The sequence below is a fragment of the Pseudochaenichthys georgianus genome, chromosome 14, assembly GCF_902827115.2.
Source record: "Pseudochaenichthys georgianus chromosome 14, fPseGeo1.2, whole genome shotgun sequence".
Lineage (NCBI taxonomy): Eukaryota > Metazoa > Chordata > Actinopteri > Perciformes > Channichthyidae > Pseudochaenichthys > Pseudochaenichthys georgianus.
The window spans coordinates 37,400,082-37,417,218 of NC_047516.1; the positions used below are offsets into that span (position 1 = coordinate 37,400,082).

General features: G+C 45.5%; 1 protein-coding gene across 1 annotated transcript in view; it reads left to right on the top strand.

Annotated features, from left to right (window-relative positions):
* The window catches only part of robo3 (roundabout, axon guidance receptor, homolog 3 (Drosophila)), a 174,718-nt gene that overhangs the window by 142,540 nt on the left and 15,041 nt on the right, over positions 1 to 17,137 (top strand). The window contains exons 20-28 of the mRNA XM_071205372.1: positions 986 to 1,264; positions 6,958 to 7,099; positions 7,563 to 7,775; positions 8,564 to 8,811; positions 9,343 to 9,450; positions 10,864 to 11,103; positions 11,565 to 11,604; positions 11,765 to 11,904; positions 14,172 to 14,450. Coding sequence (XP_071061473.1) covers positions 986 to 1,264; positions 6,958 to 7,099; positions 7,563 to 7,775; positions 8,564 to 8,811; positions 9,343 to 9,450; positions 10,864 to 11,103; positions 11,565 to 11,604; positions 11,765 to 11,904; positions 14,172 to 14,450 — 1,689 coding nt within the window. The remainder of the gene's footprint in view (positions 1 to 985; positions 1,265 to 6,957; positions 7,100 to 7,562; positions 7,776 to 8,563; positions 8,812 to 9,342; positions 9,451 to 10,863; positions 11,104 to 11,564; positions 11,605 to 11,764; positions 11,905 to 14,171; positions 14,451 to 17,137) is intronic.

A 17,137-nucleotide genomic window follows, 5' to 3' on the forward strand; every position in this document is an offset into this window, starting at 1 on the left:
GAATTCTTCATATATGGTAAATGAGAGGTAGCATTTTATTTATGATATTATTTCCACATATTTCTCTCCATTCTTCCTTCTGCCAACGGTGTCGCAGTTTCTCGTCTCTCCCGTTGTTGTGCTTAGTGCGTACGCATGGGTTAGAGTTTGCGTGGAGGACCGCACATTTTCCCGTCAAGTTAGTATTTTATAAATCGCAAACATTGCGTAGAAACTGGCGTACGCCATTTTTTGAGCGTATATCCCTTTATAAATGAGGCCCCTGAGCTGTAGCATAGGCACTCAGACACTAAGCAAAACCTATTCAAAATATATATTACTAACATATCTAGAAACAAACATCTAATACTAATACAATATTCTAAGACTAATCCAACCCTAGATACTAAATGGTCCCAAAACAATAACATCAGTCTAAATAATTAAAATAGTTAAGCTATATAAAAACTGACACATTCCAAGGGACAATAGAGGTACAAAATGCATTTCAGAATAAAATGTCCTTTTTTGTTTTCAAGCTTTGACATATTTTGAACTTTATCTTTTATTGGACATTTTACTTGAATTATTTTGTTTATATATCTTATATGTACGGAGCCCTGGAGAGACAAATAAATAAAACGTGGCCACGCTTTATTTATTTTTCTCTCTATGAACCCTCCAGGGCTCCGTATATATGATATTATATTGCACATTATTGCTACTTATATTATATAATACATTATATTTGATGTACATTTTCAGTAGAGGGAACTACTGTCACAAAAACACTTTTCCCCCTGTATCATTATACTTTATTAATATTAATTCAGATTCTGATTAATAACAACTGCTGCCTTGACCTCTTGATAAAGAAATAATAATATAATATAATTGTATATTGTTATAAATTGTGTAGCTGTTGCGGCAGCTTTTCATAAGTGAAAGTAGTTTTGAGTATGGTGATAAGTAGAGTTATTATATCCCCCCCCCCCCCTCCCTGCAGAAGCGGGTATCTCCAATTACCTGAACCAGACGGAGAAGTACAGCATGGGGGGCTCCACTGAGGGCCCGATCTACAGCACCATCGACGCCACCAACGAGGAGATGCACGGCTTCACCTACGCCCAGCACACCTCCCCCACCCCCTACGCCTCCACCTCCATCACGCCTTGCCCCACCCACACCCAGGGGTCCCACAACAACGAGCAGCAGGAGGAGGGACACTGGATCCCCCAGCCCGGGCCCTCTGGGGCCCAGTATGCCCAGCCGGACCGCTGCACTGGTGAGGACCACATCCTGCCAACGCACCCCCGCTTTATTAAGACGGACTAGCTTCGCCTCCTTACTTAATATTATCTATGTGGGATACTTTTTTTGATACACCATGAATGTTGGGGAAATATTGTCCTAGGCCCATAACTTTGACCCATTTGATCAGTTTGTTCTGCCCTCACTGAGCACAGGCACCTGCAACCTTGGCTGCTGTGCTCTCAGTGTTCTGTCTCCCTGTTCCTGCCTGTTGGATCAGCTGATAGAGGTGTTATGGTTCTATGTTCCTGCCTGTTGGATCAGCTGATAGAGGTGTTATGGTTCTATGTTCCTGCCTGTTGGCGTCAGCTGATAGAGGTGTTATGGTTCTATGTTCCTGCCTGTTGGCGTCAGCTGATAGAGGTGTTATGGTTCTATGTTCCTGCCTGTTGGATCAGCTGATAGAGGTGTTATGGTTCTATGTTCCTGCCTGTTGGATCAGCTGATAGAGGTGTTATGGTTCTATGTTCCTGCCTGTTGGCGTCAGCTGATAGAGGTGTTATGGTTCTATGCTCCTGCCTGTTGGATCAGCTGATAGAGGTGTTATGGTTCTATGTTCCTGCCTGTTGGCGTCAGCTGATAGAGGTGTTATGGTTCTATGTTCCTGCCTGTTGCCGTCAGCTGATAGAGGTGTTATGGTTCTATGTTCCTGCCTGTTGGCGTCAGCTGATAGAGGTGTTATGGTTCTATGTTCCTGCCTGTTGGCGTCAGCTGATAGAGGTGTTATGGTTCTATGTTCCTGCCTGTTGGCGTCAGCTGATAGAGGTGTTATGGTTCTATGTTCCTGCCTGTTGGCGTCAGCTGATAGAGGTGTTATGGTTCTATGTTCCTGCCTGTTGGCGTCAGCTGATATAGGTGTTATGGTTCTATGTTCCTACCTGTTGGATCAGCTGATAGAGGTGTTATGGTTCTATGATCCTGCCTGTTGGCGTCAGCTGATAGAGGTGTTATGGTTCTATGTTCCTGCCTGTTGGATCAGCTGATAGAGGTGTTATGGTTCTATGTTCCTGCCTGTTGGATCAGCTGATAGAGGTGTTATGGTTCTATGTTCCTGCCTGTTGGTGTCAGCTGATAGAGGTGTTATGGTTCTATGTTCCTGCCTGTTGGCGTCAGCTGATATAGGTGTTATGGTTCTATGTTCCTGCCCGTTGGATCAGCTGATAGAGGTGTTATGGTTCTATGTTCCTGCCTGTTGGCGTCAGCTGATAGAGGTGTTATGGTTCTATGTTCCTGCCTGTTGGCGTCAGCTGATAGAGGTGTTATGGTTCTATGTTCCTGCCTGTTGGATCAGCTGATAGAGGTGTTATGGTTCTATGTTCCTGCCTGTTGGATCAGCTGATAGAGGTGTTATGGTTCTATGTTCCTGCCTGTTGGCGTCAGCTGATAGAGGTGTTATGGTTCTATCTTCCTGCCTGTTGGATCAGCTGATAGAGGTGTTATGGTTCTATGTTCCTGCCTGTTGGTGTCAGCTGATAGAGGTGTTATGGTTCTATGTTCCTGCCTGTTGGATCAGCTGATAGAGGTGTTATGGTTCTATGTTCCTGCCTGTTGGCGTTAGCTGATAGAGGTGTTATGGTTCTATGTTCCTGCCTGTTGGATCAGCTGATAGAGGTGTTATGGTTCTATGATCCTGCCTGGTGGCGTCAGCTGATAGAGGTGTTATGGTTCTATGTTCCTGTCTGTTTGGTGTCAGCTGATAGAGGTGTTATGGTTCTATGTTCCTGCCTGTTGGTGTCAGCTGATAGAGGTGTTATGGTTCTATGTTCCTGCCTGTTGGTGTCAGCTGATAGAGGTGTTATGGTTCTATGTTCCTGCCTGTTGGATCAGCTGATAGAGGTGTTATGGTTCTATGTTCCTACCTGTTGGTGTCAGCTGATAGAGGTGTTATGGTTCTATGTTCCTGCCTGTTGGATCAGCTGATAGAGGTGTTATGGTTCTATGTTCCTGCCTGTTGGTGTCAGCTGATAGAGGTGTTATGGTTCTATGTTCCTGCCTGTTGGATCAGCTGATAGAGGTGTTATGGTTCTATGTTCCTGCCTGTTGGTGTCAGCTGATAGAGGTGTTATGGTTCTATGTTCCTGCCTGTTGGATCAGCTGATAGAGGTGTTATGGTTCTATGTTCCTGCCTGTTGGATCAGCTGATAGAGGTGTTATGGTTCTATGTTCCTGCCTGTTGGTGTCAGCTGATAGAGGTGTTATGGTTCTATGTTCCTGCCTGTTGGATCAGCTGATAGAGGTGTTATGGTTCTATGTTCCTGCCTGTTGGCGTCAGCTGATAGAGGTGTTATGGTTCTATCTTCCTGCCTGTTGGATCAGCTGACAGAGGTGTTATGGTTCTATGTTCCTGCCTGTTGGTGTCAGCTGATAGAGGTGTTATGGTTCTATGTTCCTGCCTGTTGGATCAGCTGATAGAGGTGTTATGGTTCTATGTTCCTGCCTGTTGGCGTTAGCTGATAGAGGTGTTATGGTTCTATGTTCCTGCCTGTTGGATCAGCTGATAGAGGTGTTATGGTTCTATGATCCTGCCTGGTGGCGTCAGCTGATAGAGGTGTTATGGTTCTATGTTCCTGTCTGTTGGTGTCAGCTGATAGAGGTGTTATGGTTCTATGTTCCTGCCTGTTGGTGTCAGCTGATAGAGGTGTTATGGTTCTATGTTCCTGCCTGTTGGTGTCAGCTGATAGAGGTGTTATGGTTCTATGTTCCTGCCTGTTGGATCAGCTGATAGAGGTGTTATGGTTCTATGTTCCTGCCTGTTGGTGTCAGCTGATAGAGGTGTTATGGTTCTATGTTCCCTGCCTGTTGGATCAGCTGATAGAGGTGTTATGGTTCTATGTTCCTGCCTGTTGGTGTCAGCTGATAGAGGTGTTATGGTTCTATGTTCCTGCCTGTTGGATCAGCTGATAGAGGTGTTATGGTTCTATGTTCCTGCCTGTTGGATCAGCTGATAGAGGTGTTATGGTTCTATGTTCCTGCCTGTTGGCGTCAGCTGATAGAGGTGTTATGGTTCTATGTTCCTGCCTGTTGGTGTCAGCTGATAGAGGTGTTATGGTTCTATGTTCCTGCCTGTTGGCGTCAGCTGATAGAGGTGTTATGGTTCTATGTTCCTGCTGTTGGCGTCAGCTGATAGAGGTGTTATGGTTCTATGTTCCCTGCCTGTTGGATCAGCTGATAGAGGTGTTATGGTTCTATGTTCCTGCCTGTTGGCATCAGCTGATAGAGGTGTTATGGTTCTGTGTTCCTGCCTGTTGGCGTCAGCTGATAGAGGTGTTATGGTTCTATGGTCCTGCCTGTTGGATCAGCTGATAGAGGTGTTATGGTTCTATGTTCCTGCCTGTTGGCGTCAGCTGATAGAGGTGTTATGGTTCTATGTTCCTGCCTGTTGGATCAGCTGATAGAGGTGTTATGGTTCTATGTTCCTGCCTGTTGGATCAGCTGATATAAGTGTTATGGTTCTTTGTTCCTGCCTGTTGGCGTCAGCTGATAGAGGTGTTATGGTTCTATGTTCCTGCCTGTTGGCGTCAGCTGATAGAGGTGTTATGGTTCTATGTTCCTGCCTGTTGGCGTCAGCTGATAAGGTGTTATGGTTCTATGTTCCTGCCTGTTGGATCAGCTGATAGAGGTGTTATGGTTCTATGTTTCCTGCCTGTTGGTGTCAGCTGATAGAGGTGTTATGGTTCTATGTTCCTGCCTGTTGGCGTCAGATGATAGAGGTGTTATGGTTCTATGTTCCTGCCTGTTGGCGTCAGCTGATAGAGGTGTTATGGTTCTATGTTCCTGCCTGTTGGATCAGCTGATAGAGGTGTTATGGTTCTATGTTCCTGCCTGTTGGCGTCAGCTGATAGAGGTGTTATGGTTCTATGTTCCTGCCTGTTGGCCGTCAGCTGATAGAGGTTTATGGTTCTATGTTCCTGCCTGTTGGATCAGCTGATAGAGGTGTTATGGTTCTATGTTCCTGCTGTTGGATCAGCTGATAGAGGTGTTATGGTTCTATGTTCCTGCCTGTTGTGTCAGCTGATAGAGGTGTTATGGTTCTATGTTCCTGCCTGTTGGCGTCAGCTGATAGAGGTGTTATGGTTCTATGTTCCTGCCTGTTGGCGTCAGCTGATAGAGGTGTTATGGTTCTATGTTCCTGCCTGTTGGCGTCAGCTGATAGAGGTGTTATGGTTCTATGTTCCTGCCTGTTGGCATCAGCTGATAGAGGTGTTATGGTTCTATGTTCCTGCCTGTTGGCGTCAGCTGATAGAGGTGTTATGGTTCTATGTTCCTGCCTGTTGGCGTCAGCTGATAGAGGTGTTATGGTTCTATGTTCCTGCCTGTTGGCGTCAGCTGATAGAGGTGTTAATGGTTCCTAATCTTCCTGCCTGTTGGGTGTCAGCGGAGCGAGGTGTTATGAGTTCTATGTTCCTGCCTGTTGGCGGTCAGGCTGATAGAGGTGTTATGGTTCTAATCTTCCACTGCACTCAGTTGCATAGTCCGCTGGATAGAGGTGTTAGTGGTTCGGTATGTTCCTGCCTGTTGGGTGTCAGCTGTATAGAGGTGTTATGGTCTATGTTCCGCCTGTTGGCGTCAGCTGATAGAGGTGTTATGGTTTCTATGTTCCTGCCTGTTGGATTAGCTGATAGAGGTGTTATGGTTCTATGTTCCTGCCTGTTGGATCAGATGATAGAGGTGTTATGGTTCTATGTTCCTGCCTGTTGGATCAGCTGATAGAGGTGTTATGGTTCTATGTTCCTGCCTGTTGGCATCAGCTGATAGGGTGTTATGGTTCTATCTTCCTGCCTGTTGGCGTCAGCTGATATAGAGGTGTTATGGTTCTATGTTCTGCCTGTTGGATCAGCTGATAGAGGTGTTATGGTTCTATGTTCCTGCCTGTTGGTGTCAGCTGATAGAGGTGTTATGGTTCTATTCTCCGCCTGTTGGTGTCAGCTGATAGAGGTGTTATGGTTCTATGCTCCTGTGTTGGACAGCTGATAGAGGTGTGTTATGGTTCTATGTTCCTGCCTGTGGCGGATCAGCTGATAGAGGTTGTTATGGGTTCTATGTTCCTGCCTGTTGGCGTCAGCTGATAGGGGTGTTATGGTTTCTATGTTCCTGCCTGTTGGCGTCAGCTGATAGAGGTGTTATGTTCTATGCTCCTGCCTGTTGGTGTCAGCTGATGATAGAGGTGTTATGGTTCTATGTTCTGCCTGATGGATCAGCTGATAGAGGTGTTATGGTTCTATGTTCCTGCCTGTTGGCGTCAGCTGATAGAGGTGTTATGGTTCTATGTTCCTGCCTGTTGGCGTCAGCTGATAGAGGTGTTATGGTTCTATGTTCCTGCCTGATGGATCAGCTGATAGAGGTGTTATGGTTGTATCTTGTTATGCACAATGTTGATTCTTCTCTCAGAATACATGGGTCTGGGGTACGAGAGATAGAGATCTTCAGAATTGGTTTGGCATCCGGTGTGTCAACTCGTGGCACAGCACATGTCTTTGTCAATCCTCCGGACGTAACTCCATAATAAACCATCAGTGTTTGCCATCATAGTTCCGAGTCTCTCTGAGTCCTGTCTTCATTGCACAAAGACTCTTGCTCTCACTCTTTGTCTGAATGAGCTTAGACATAGTTATACAGTGACGTCACCACGACAACGTCTCACTGTGTGTCTCTGTGTTATAGGGTAAGCCCAACAGAAGGCGATGGGTAAGGCTGTGAAGACCCCGTCTCTGACCTGGATGGAGGCGTTGCCCCCACCCCCCCCCATCGGAGAGCTGGAACAGTGTGAGCCGGACGATCAGCCCCCGGAGCACGAGGACATGGACATAGGGTGAGTCAGCTTCCCTTCACACATCTTTATAAATTAGTATTACACTGCTGCACCATCTTTTACACTCACTGTCACCTATAACGGCACATCAGGTTATCGACCCCCCCCCTCGCTGCCTCTGGCTGTAACAACGCAATTACCTGGGCCTGGGTCAATAGCGCTAGTGATTAAACTGTTTTCCCCCACCTCTGAAACACAATTTGCTGTGTTCCTCTTTCCATTCCCTCTCTGCAGTCTCAGAGCACACATATTGTCCTGTAGCTCAGAGCAGAATCCCCCCCGAGTAATTGCTGAGCCCCTGAGGTTTAGCCAACGGCGAGACCCCCCTAACTGAGCGGAGGCTGAAAGAACAGAGTTAATGTTTGATCGCCTCAGAGCGGGTTAGGATTGTCAATGAGACTTTGTTTTCTGAGAACACTGTCTGACTACCATCCAGCTGTAACACTCCTCTCTGTGGCTGTAGGTCGGATGAAGAGTGGTGCCCCCCCCCTCCCAGAGAGGACCTATCTGATGGAGGGCTGCGAGGAGGGACCCTCCCCCCTACACAGGAACACCGCCTCCTCTCCAGCCACCTCCTACAGTCACCAGTCCACCGCCACGCTCACCCCTTCGCCTCACCGAGGAGCCCCGGGGCCCCCATGACCCCCCACGCCTCAGCCAAGCAGACCAGCAGGCTGTCCACGGTATGTGAGGAGGCTCGCCAACCATGTGTTGACGTATGAAATCAAAGTCACTCTTCAAAACTCATTGGCTGTACAGTCCCTGGTGTTCAGTGTAATGGTAATTGGATAATGCAACACATGAATACGGTTATTGTGAGGTTCAGCCTGAAGACATGGAGAAATATTCCATTACAGTAGATTGTCCATGAATTTACAGCTCGCCCTGTCCTATTTTGTTCTATTTTACATATATTAACATTTAAAGTAAGTGTATTCCCTTAAAATAAAAATAAAAGACCCAATATTACTCTTATAAATGAATAATTAAACTCACAAACCATACATTCTCAATTGTATGCCTTAATTTAACTCGCCATACACCCTTGATCTGTTTGAGCATAGGGTTTAGGTTTCAAAGTGGCTGCTGTTTTATTAACACTGGCTAACTATTATTTACAAATGCTAGGTTCCATATTCTCATTTCAATAATGCATTTGTAAACTGTAGCTACACAGTCTGTTCTCACATTCAGGAAAAACTATTGTAATTTATTTATTTGTTTTATTTTAACCATAGTGGTCATTTTCCATTGTAAGCCAAATATTAAAATCCTTTGGCCAAATGTTAACAATACATATTTTTAGGAATTTTAGTTTCCAGCAAAAGAACACTTAACACTAATCTATAAACGACTAACTAATGAATCCCTACTACGACATGCTGAGTACAATCATAACAGAACCAGGGAACCAAACGGGAATGAAAAAGCACAGTTTCTATACCCCTGCTCTGTCTGACCCAGAGATGGTTCTGGTTCTGGGTCTCCTCTCACGCTGCCTCTCCTCCACAGCAGAAGGTTGGCCTGCGGTCCGGTGCCAGTTCCCCAGGCCCCCCGCCCCCTGCCCCCCCCCTCCACCCCCAGCCTCTCCGGCCAGCAGCATCGCGGCTCATCGGAGGCTGGCACGCTGCAGTGCCAGAGCCCCGCCCCCCGCTGCCCCCACAGCCAGGGGGCCGACGCTCAACCCAGACATAGCGGCAGCACTACACCGGGTAAGGAGACAAGCCTGGAGAAACACACATATCAGAAAACAAGATAATACAAGCTGAACATGCATGTGCTCTTTCACCCTGTGCTGACTCACTGTTTGTATTTTAAATCAAAAATCTTTATTCGTCTCGCAGAGGGTACAATTTACATTGTTACAGCAAAAATAAAGAGCTACAAATAGTTTAAAGATGAAAATTGAAATAAACATAAATAACAATAATAAAAAAAACACATCCAGTACCAGTGACAGTATTTCAAAATATAGTTTAGCATGTATTAAATATGTGATGGCAGCAAAGTGATAGTATTAAACGTGGAAGTATATATTGCACAATTATTTACAGATTTATTACAGAAGTTGAGTTGTCTAACTAAGCCAGTAATACTATAACAATTACGAAGCAGTATATATATATATATATATATATAAATATTGCACATAATATTGCACAACAGGGGTGTTATAGAATATGGAGTATGCAGTGAATACATCAATCCCTAAACTCTAATTGATCTCCCCTCTCCTCATACAGTGCACAGTCGCTCCTCCCCAGCAGAAACGTGCACTCCCCCCAACCAAAAATCCAGAGTGAAGAAAAAAGTGTCCAAGAGTTCAGCTTACAGAAGAGATGCGCAAGGAGGTGAGTGGGCTTGGGTCTGGGTTTAAATATCTTCTCTCCAGTCAGAGGAACAATACCAGCTACATTTCTGTTGTCTCTAATATAGTAAGAGTTACATTACATTGCATTTAGCTGAGGCTTTTATCCAAAGCGACTTACAATAAGTGCATTCGACCAAGAAGATACAAACTTGAAGAAAACAGAATTATATAGAATCATTCCACCATTTTGGAGCCAGGATAGCAAACCCACCTGTTTCTGCTGATGGGAACTTGGGTCCCCCTCGCAGCGAGGGTGCAGCGAGCCGTTTGGTTGATACAGAGCGGAGTGCACGTGCTGGGGTGTACGGTTTAACCATGTCCTGTATGTAGGAAGGGCCAGATCCATTCGCAGCATGGTACGCAAGTACCAGTGTCTTGAAGTGGATTCTAGCAGTTACCGGAAGCCATGAGGGAGCGGAGGAGTGGCGTGGTGTGGGAACATTTAGGAAGGTTGAAGACCAGACGAGCCGCTGCATTCTGGATGAGCTGCAGAGGTCGGATGGCATATGCAGGTAGACCAGCCAGGAGGGAGTTGCAGTAGTCTAGGCGTGAGATGATGAGAGCCTGGACCAGAACCTGCGTGGCTTTCTGGGTCAGCTGGGGACGCATCCTCCTGATGCTGTAAAGCGTGTATCTGCAGCAGCGGGTTGTAGCAGCGATGTTTGCAGTGAAGGACAGGTTGTTATCTAGGGTCACACCCTGTATTATCCTTGCAAGAATGGAAGTAGTCATCACACACAGAGCTGCGTGGGACACATAGTTCCCAGAGTAGAGTCCTTCACATGCTGATACACAAGAGAGGGAGTTACAGTCAACAAGACGGAAGAATATCGGTTCAACGCAGTATTCTGACATTAGCTCAGATTAGCTGAGGCCTGCGTAAGCAATACACATGACGGTCATATGCCTCTCTCTCTAGGCAGGGCTGTGTCATCAAGCCAATTCTATCATAGCTTCAACATGAGCGTCATCCATGTAGTCAGACATCCGGCTACGTGCACAGCTACGTAGGGCCTGTGTTTTCATGTGCTACTCTGATATAGAAGGAACATTCAGTATGTTTCCCAACAACATGATATTTTAACATGCTCACACTCTACAGGTCACCATGCCAACCGTAAACCTGCTAAATGTTATAATGTTGAAGTTTGCATTTAGTGTCTGTGCCCAGGTACCTTAGACCCTCTGGTTTGTATCATAGTATATAATGTCTCTACGGCTCTAGCTCAATCATATACAATAGGCTTTGATTGATGTTAACTTTATGCACTAGGTTTGTATTGGTTTGGTTAAAAGACATGAAGCACAACAGATCAACAAAGAAGATGACGTAATGATCTGTAGTTCCACTTAGTTTAGTTGATCTGATTTGTCGCCTCGTGTCTTCCCCCAGAGCTGCCAGCTGAAGCGCCCTCTGCTCCAGGCGGGGGGGGGCCCAGCGACGGCAGCGAGGAGAGCAGCGTGAGTCTGTCGGAGCAGATCACCGACGTGGTGAAGCAGCCGGCCTTCATCGCGGGCATCGGGGGGGCCTGCTGGGTCATCCTCATGGGCTTCAGCGTCTGGATCTACTGCCGCCGCAAGAAGAGGAAGGAGCTGAGCCACTACACCGCCTCCTTCAACTACACCCCCGCAGGTCAGGCCCACACGGTGGAGGACACAGTGATGTCTTATTGTGGAAGCACTCACATCGCAGCCCAAAGCTTTGCATACACTGGAAACACTGTCATGTTGACTATAATTACATGTATTATGTCAACAGATTGAACTGTATTAGGTTAATTGAACCCAATAATATTAACTTTGAACAAAATATATAAGGTTCAACTTATTTATATTGCTTTCAACTAACATAATTAAAGTCATCTTTTCCGTTTTTTCAGTGTTTTTATTCTTTTAAGGCGAAATAATTATATTTCTATTTTTTAAAGGGAAAATAAACATTTAAATTGAAATGCCATGTTTGCACATTTCTGTGATAGTGGGAACAGCTGATCTTGAGAATAAGCATTGTGTTGCGTAACAATAACACACACTGTAAGCAAAGGAGGCCACAAAGCTGCTTCTCATCCCTCTCTTCCTCTCTGTCTCCTGCAGTCGGTTTTCCTCATGTCGAGGGAGCAGGACTCAATGGAAGGTAATTGACTAGCATCCCACAGTCCATGTATATGCTGCCATCTCTCTGTATTCTCTCTGAATGCACAGTAGTAACTAGACTGGACTGATAGTGTAGATGTTTCTCACTGTCAGTGACCGTTGTACTGTGACCCCCACACTAACAGAAGTCTCCTCTGCAGGCCGGGGGTTCTGGGGGGGAGCATGGGAAACTACCCGTGGCTGGCCGACTCCTGGCCCACCACCAACCTGGTGCACAGCGGGAAGGAAGCTGTCACCTGCTGCACCGCCAACCACGACACCGCCGAGAGATACTACAACGGTAGGAACAAACTATTCAGTACATCATGCCCGTGTTCAATTCAATTAATGTATTAACAGAACATTTAAAAATACAACTAGAGTCATGAGACATATTGGAGATATGTGAACTGGGACACACTTATAAGCTGTCCAGGGGCCTCATGTATAACGCCGTGCGTAGGATTCACGTGGGAAGGTTGCTTACGTTGTAGAAATCCAAAAAATAGGTACAGAAATGTTCCGACATTTTCCGATTCAACAAACATTGCGTACGGGCGAGGAAAGTGCGTACAGCACTTCCTACGCTCGTTTCCCTTTTATAAATCACAATCGACTCGAAATAAGGTGCCGCTTTTGCGGGCTTCACGTAACGCCCATATGTGCCTATAAATAGTCAAAGAAACGCCCATTCATTCATTCATTCATTCATCCTGACTGACTGCATGAAGAAGAGCAGGAAATGACGACAACAGCTAAAAAAGACGTCTCACACGTGTCAGATTCTGGTTATGTTGGGGAGGTCGAGATAAATCATATTGTTTGGTGGATGCCGTTTGAACAGAAGTAGCAGCATGGAGGTCGGATCGTCACCAACATAATAAATAAGTGGTCCGAAAAAGGTTCATGACAAAAACATACACATAGCCTTCCTCAGGCAGTGTGTTTGTACCGGGGACAGGAGACCCCCCCCTTGATGAGAGACTGTAAGAAATGATCGGGGAATCCCCCCGGTGTGTTGTCATGACGACTGGATCTGAATTATGTTTTTGTATTTGGTGGTTTGCGTCCCAGCTGTCGATCAGCTGTGCGCAGCGTCTCCACTGCAGCCTGTGCGTCTCAACCCCCCCCCCCCCCCCCTCCCCCCGCAGCAACCCTAGTTAAAGGAAATACAACTAGCCTATGGGTTGTGTTATATTAGCCGTACAATTTACCACATATGGTGTTCTTAGCTTCCATACTTCCTGTGTTTTACGAGCGACTTCTCAAGTCTTGGCAAACGGCATAAAACACGATTTAACGTGATAGTATAGAAACCATGTTCGTATCTACAACCTATAGAAAAGCAAACGGCGTCAGTTTAGACGTAATTCTGTCCTCCTGCTTACCGCACCATTTATGAGAAAACATTTCATAACATTAACATATATAATATATATATATACATAAACATATTCGAGGTGGTTTTCAATAACATATCCGTATTTATTTATTTCTCCAGGTGATGTTTTTGTGTGCACTGAGGAGTCTCAAACAGGCGTTTGTTTAATCATTTTAAGATTGACTTTAATCAATGTTTGAAAATGAATTCTTCATATATGATAAATGAGAGGTAGCATTTTATTTATGATATTATTTCCACATATTTCTCTCCATTCTTCCTTCTGCCAACGGTGTCGCAGTTTCTCGTCTCTCCCGTTGTTGTGCTTAGTGCGTACGCATGGGTTAGAGTTTGCGTGGAGGACCGCACATTTTCCCGTCAAGTTAGTATTTTATAAATCGCAAACATTGCGTAGAAACTGGCGTACGCCATTTTTGAGCGTATATCCCTTTATAAATGAGGCCCCTGAGCTGTAGCATAGGCACTCAGACACTAAGCAAAACCTATTCAAAATATATATTACTAACATATCTAGAAACAAACATCTAATACTAATACAATATTCTAAGACTAATCCAACCCTAGATACTAAATGGTCCCAAAACAATAACATCAGTCTAAATAATTAAAATAGTTAAGCTATATAAAAACTGACACATTCCAAGGGACAATAGAGGTACAAAATGCATTTCAGAATAAAATGTCCTTTTTTGTTTTCAAGCTTTGACATATTTTGAACTTTATCTTTTATTGGACATTTTACTTGAATTATTTTGTTTATATATCTTATATGTACGGAGCCCTGGAGAGGACAAATAAATAAAACGTGGCCCACGCTTTATTTATTTTTCTCTCTATGACCCTCCAGGGCTCCGTATATATGATATTATATTGCACATTATTGCTACTTATATTATATAATACATTATATTTGATGTACATTTTCAGTAGAGGGAACTACTGTCACAAAAACACTTTTCCCCTGTATCATTATACTTTATTAATATTAATTCAGATTCTGATTAATAACAACTGCTGCCTTGACCTCTTGATAAGAAATAATAATATAATATAATTGTATATTGTTATAAATTGTGTAGCTGTTGCGGCAGCTTTTCATAAGTGAAAGTAGTTTTGAGTATGGTGATAAGTAGAGTTATTATATCCCCCCCCCCCCCTCCCTGCAGAAGCGGGTATCTCCAATTACCTGAACCAGACGGAGAAGTACAGCATGGGGGGCTCCACTGAGGGCCCGATCTACAGCACCATCGACGCCACCAACGAGGAGATGCACGGCTTCACCTACGCCCAGCACACCTCCCCCACCCCCTACGCCTCCACCTCCATCACGCCTTGCCCCACCCACACCCAGGGGTCCCACAACAACGAGCAGCAGGAGGAGGGACACTGGATCCCCCAGCCCGGGCCCTCTGGGGCCCAGTATGCCCAGCCGGACCGCTGCACTGGTGAGGACCACATCCTGCCAACGCACCCCCGCTTTATTAAGACGGACTAGCTTCGCCTCCTTACTTAATATTATCTATGTGGGATACTTTTTTTGATACACCATGAATGTTGGGGAAATATTGTCCTAGGCCCATAACTTTGACCCATTTGATCAGTTTGTTCTGCCCTCACTGAGCACAGGCACCTGCAACCTTGGCTGCTGTGCTCTCAGTGTTCTGTCTCCCTGTTCCTGCCTGTTGGATCAGCTGATAGAGGTGTTATGGTTCTATGTTCCTGCCTGTTGGATCAGCTGATAGAGGTGTTATGGTTCTATGTTCCTGCCTGTTGGCGTCAGCTGATAGAGGTGTTATGGTTCTATGTTCCTGCCTGTTGGCGTCAGCTGATAGAGGTGTTATGGTTCTATGTTCCTGCCTGTTGGATCAGCTGATAGAGGTGTTATGGTTCTATGTTCCTGCCTGTTGGATCAGCTGATAGAGGTGTTATGGTTCTATGTTCCTGCCTGTTGGCGTCAGCTGATAGAGGTGTTATGGTTCTATGCTCCTGCCTGTTGGATCAGCTGATAGAGGTGTTATGGTTCTATGTTCCTGCCTGTTGGCGTCAGCTGATAGAGGTGTTATGGTTCTATGTTCCTGCCTGTTGGCGTCAGCTGATAGAGGTGTTATGGTTCTATGTTCCTGCCTGTTGGCGTCAGCTGATAGAGGTGTTATGGTTCTATGTTCCTGCCTGTTGGCGTCAGCTGATAGAGGTGTTATGGTTCTATGTTCCTACCTGTTGGATCAGCTGATAGAGGTGTTATGGTTCTATGATCCTGCCTGTTGGCGTCAGCTGATAGAGGTGTTATGGTTCTATGTTCCTGCCTGTTGGATCAGCTGATAGAGGTGTTATGGTTCTATGTTCCTGCCTGTTGGTGTCAGCTGATAGAGGTGTTATGGTTCTATGTTCCTGCCTGTTGGTGTCAGCTGATAGAGGTGTTATGGTTCTATGTTCCTGCCTGTTGGCGTCAGCTGATATAGGTGTTATGGTTCTATGTTCCTGCCCGTTGGATCAGCTGATAGAGGTGTTATGGTTCTATGTTCCTGCCTGTTGGATCAGCTGATAGAGGTGTTATGGTTCTATGTTCCTGCCTGTTGGATCAGCTGATAGAGGTGTTATGGTTCTATGTTCCTGCCTGTTGGCGTCAGCTGATAGAGGTGTTATGGTTCTATCTTCCTGCCTGTTGGATCAGCTGATAGAGGTGTTATGGTTCTATGTTCCTGCCTGTTGGTGTCAGCTGATAGAGGTGTTATGGTTCTATGTTCCTGCCTGTTGGATCAGCTGATAGAGGTGTTATGGTTCTATGTTCCTGCCTGTTGGCGTTAGCTGATAGAGGTGTTATGGTTCTATGTTCCTGCCTGTTGGATCAGCTGATAGAGGTGTTATGGTTCTATGATCCTGCCTGGTGGCGTCAGCTGATAGAGGTGTTATGGTTCTATGTTCCTGTCTGTTGGTGTCAGCTGATAGAGGTGTTATGGTTCTATGTTCCTGCCTGTTGGTGTCAGCTGATAGAGGTGTTATGGTTCTATGTTCCTGCCTGTTGGTGTCAGCTGATAGAGGTGTTATGGTTCTATGTTCCTGCCTGTTGGATCAGCTGATAGAGGTGTTATGGTTCTATGTTCCTGCCTGTTGGTGTCAGCTGATAGAGGTGTTATGGTTCTATGTTCCTGCCTGTTGGATCAGCTGATAGAGGTGTTATGGTTCTATGTTCCTGCCTGTTGGTGTCAGCTGATAGAGGTGTTATGGTTCTATGTTCCTGCCTGTTGGATCAGCTGATAGAGGTGTTATGGTTCTATGTTCCTGCCTGTTGGATCAGCTGATAGAGGTGTTATGGTTCTATGTTCCTGCCTGTTGGTGTCAGCTGATAGAGGTGTTATGGTTCTATGTTCCTGCCTGTTGGATCAGCTGATAGAGGTGTTATGGTTCTATGTTCCTGCCTGTTGGCGTCAGCTGATAGAGGTGTTATGGTTCTATCTTCCTGCCTGTTGGATCAGCTGATAGAGGTGTTATGGTTCTATGTTCCTGCCTGTTGGTGTCAGCTGATAGAGGTGTTATGGTTCTATGTTCCTGCCTGTTGGATCAGCTGATAGAGGTGTTATGGTTCTATGTTCCTGCCTGTTGGCGTTAGCTGATAGAGGTGTTATGGTTCTATGTTCCTGCCTGTTGGATCAGCTGATAGAGGTGTTATGGTTCTATGATCCTGCCTGGTGGCGTCAGCTGATAGAGGTGTTATGGTTCTATGTTCCTGTCTGTTGGTGTCAGCTGATAGAGGTGTTATGGTTCTATGTTCCTGCCTGTTGGTGTCAGCTGATAGAGGTGTTATGGTTCTATGTTCCTGCCTGTTGGTGTCAGCTGATAGAGGTGTTATGGTTCTATGTTCCTGCCTGTTGGATCAGCTGATAGAGGTGTTATGGTTCTATGTTTCCTGCCTGTTGGTGTCAGCTGATAGAGGTTGTTATGGTTCTATGTTCCTGCCTGTTGGATCAGCTGATAGAGGTGTTATGGTTCTATGTTCCTGCCTGTTGGTGTCAGCTGATAGAGGTGTTATGGTTCTATGTTCCTGCCTGTTGGATCAGCTGATAGAGGTGTTATGGTTCTATGTTCCTGCCTGTTGGCGTCAGCTGATAGAGGTGTTATGGTTCTATGTTCCTGC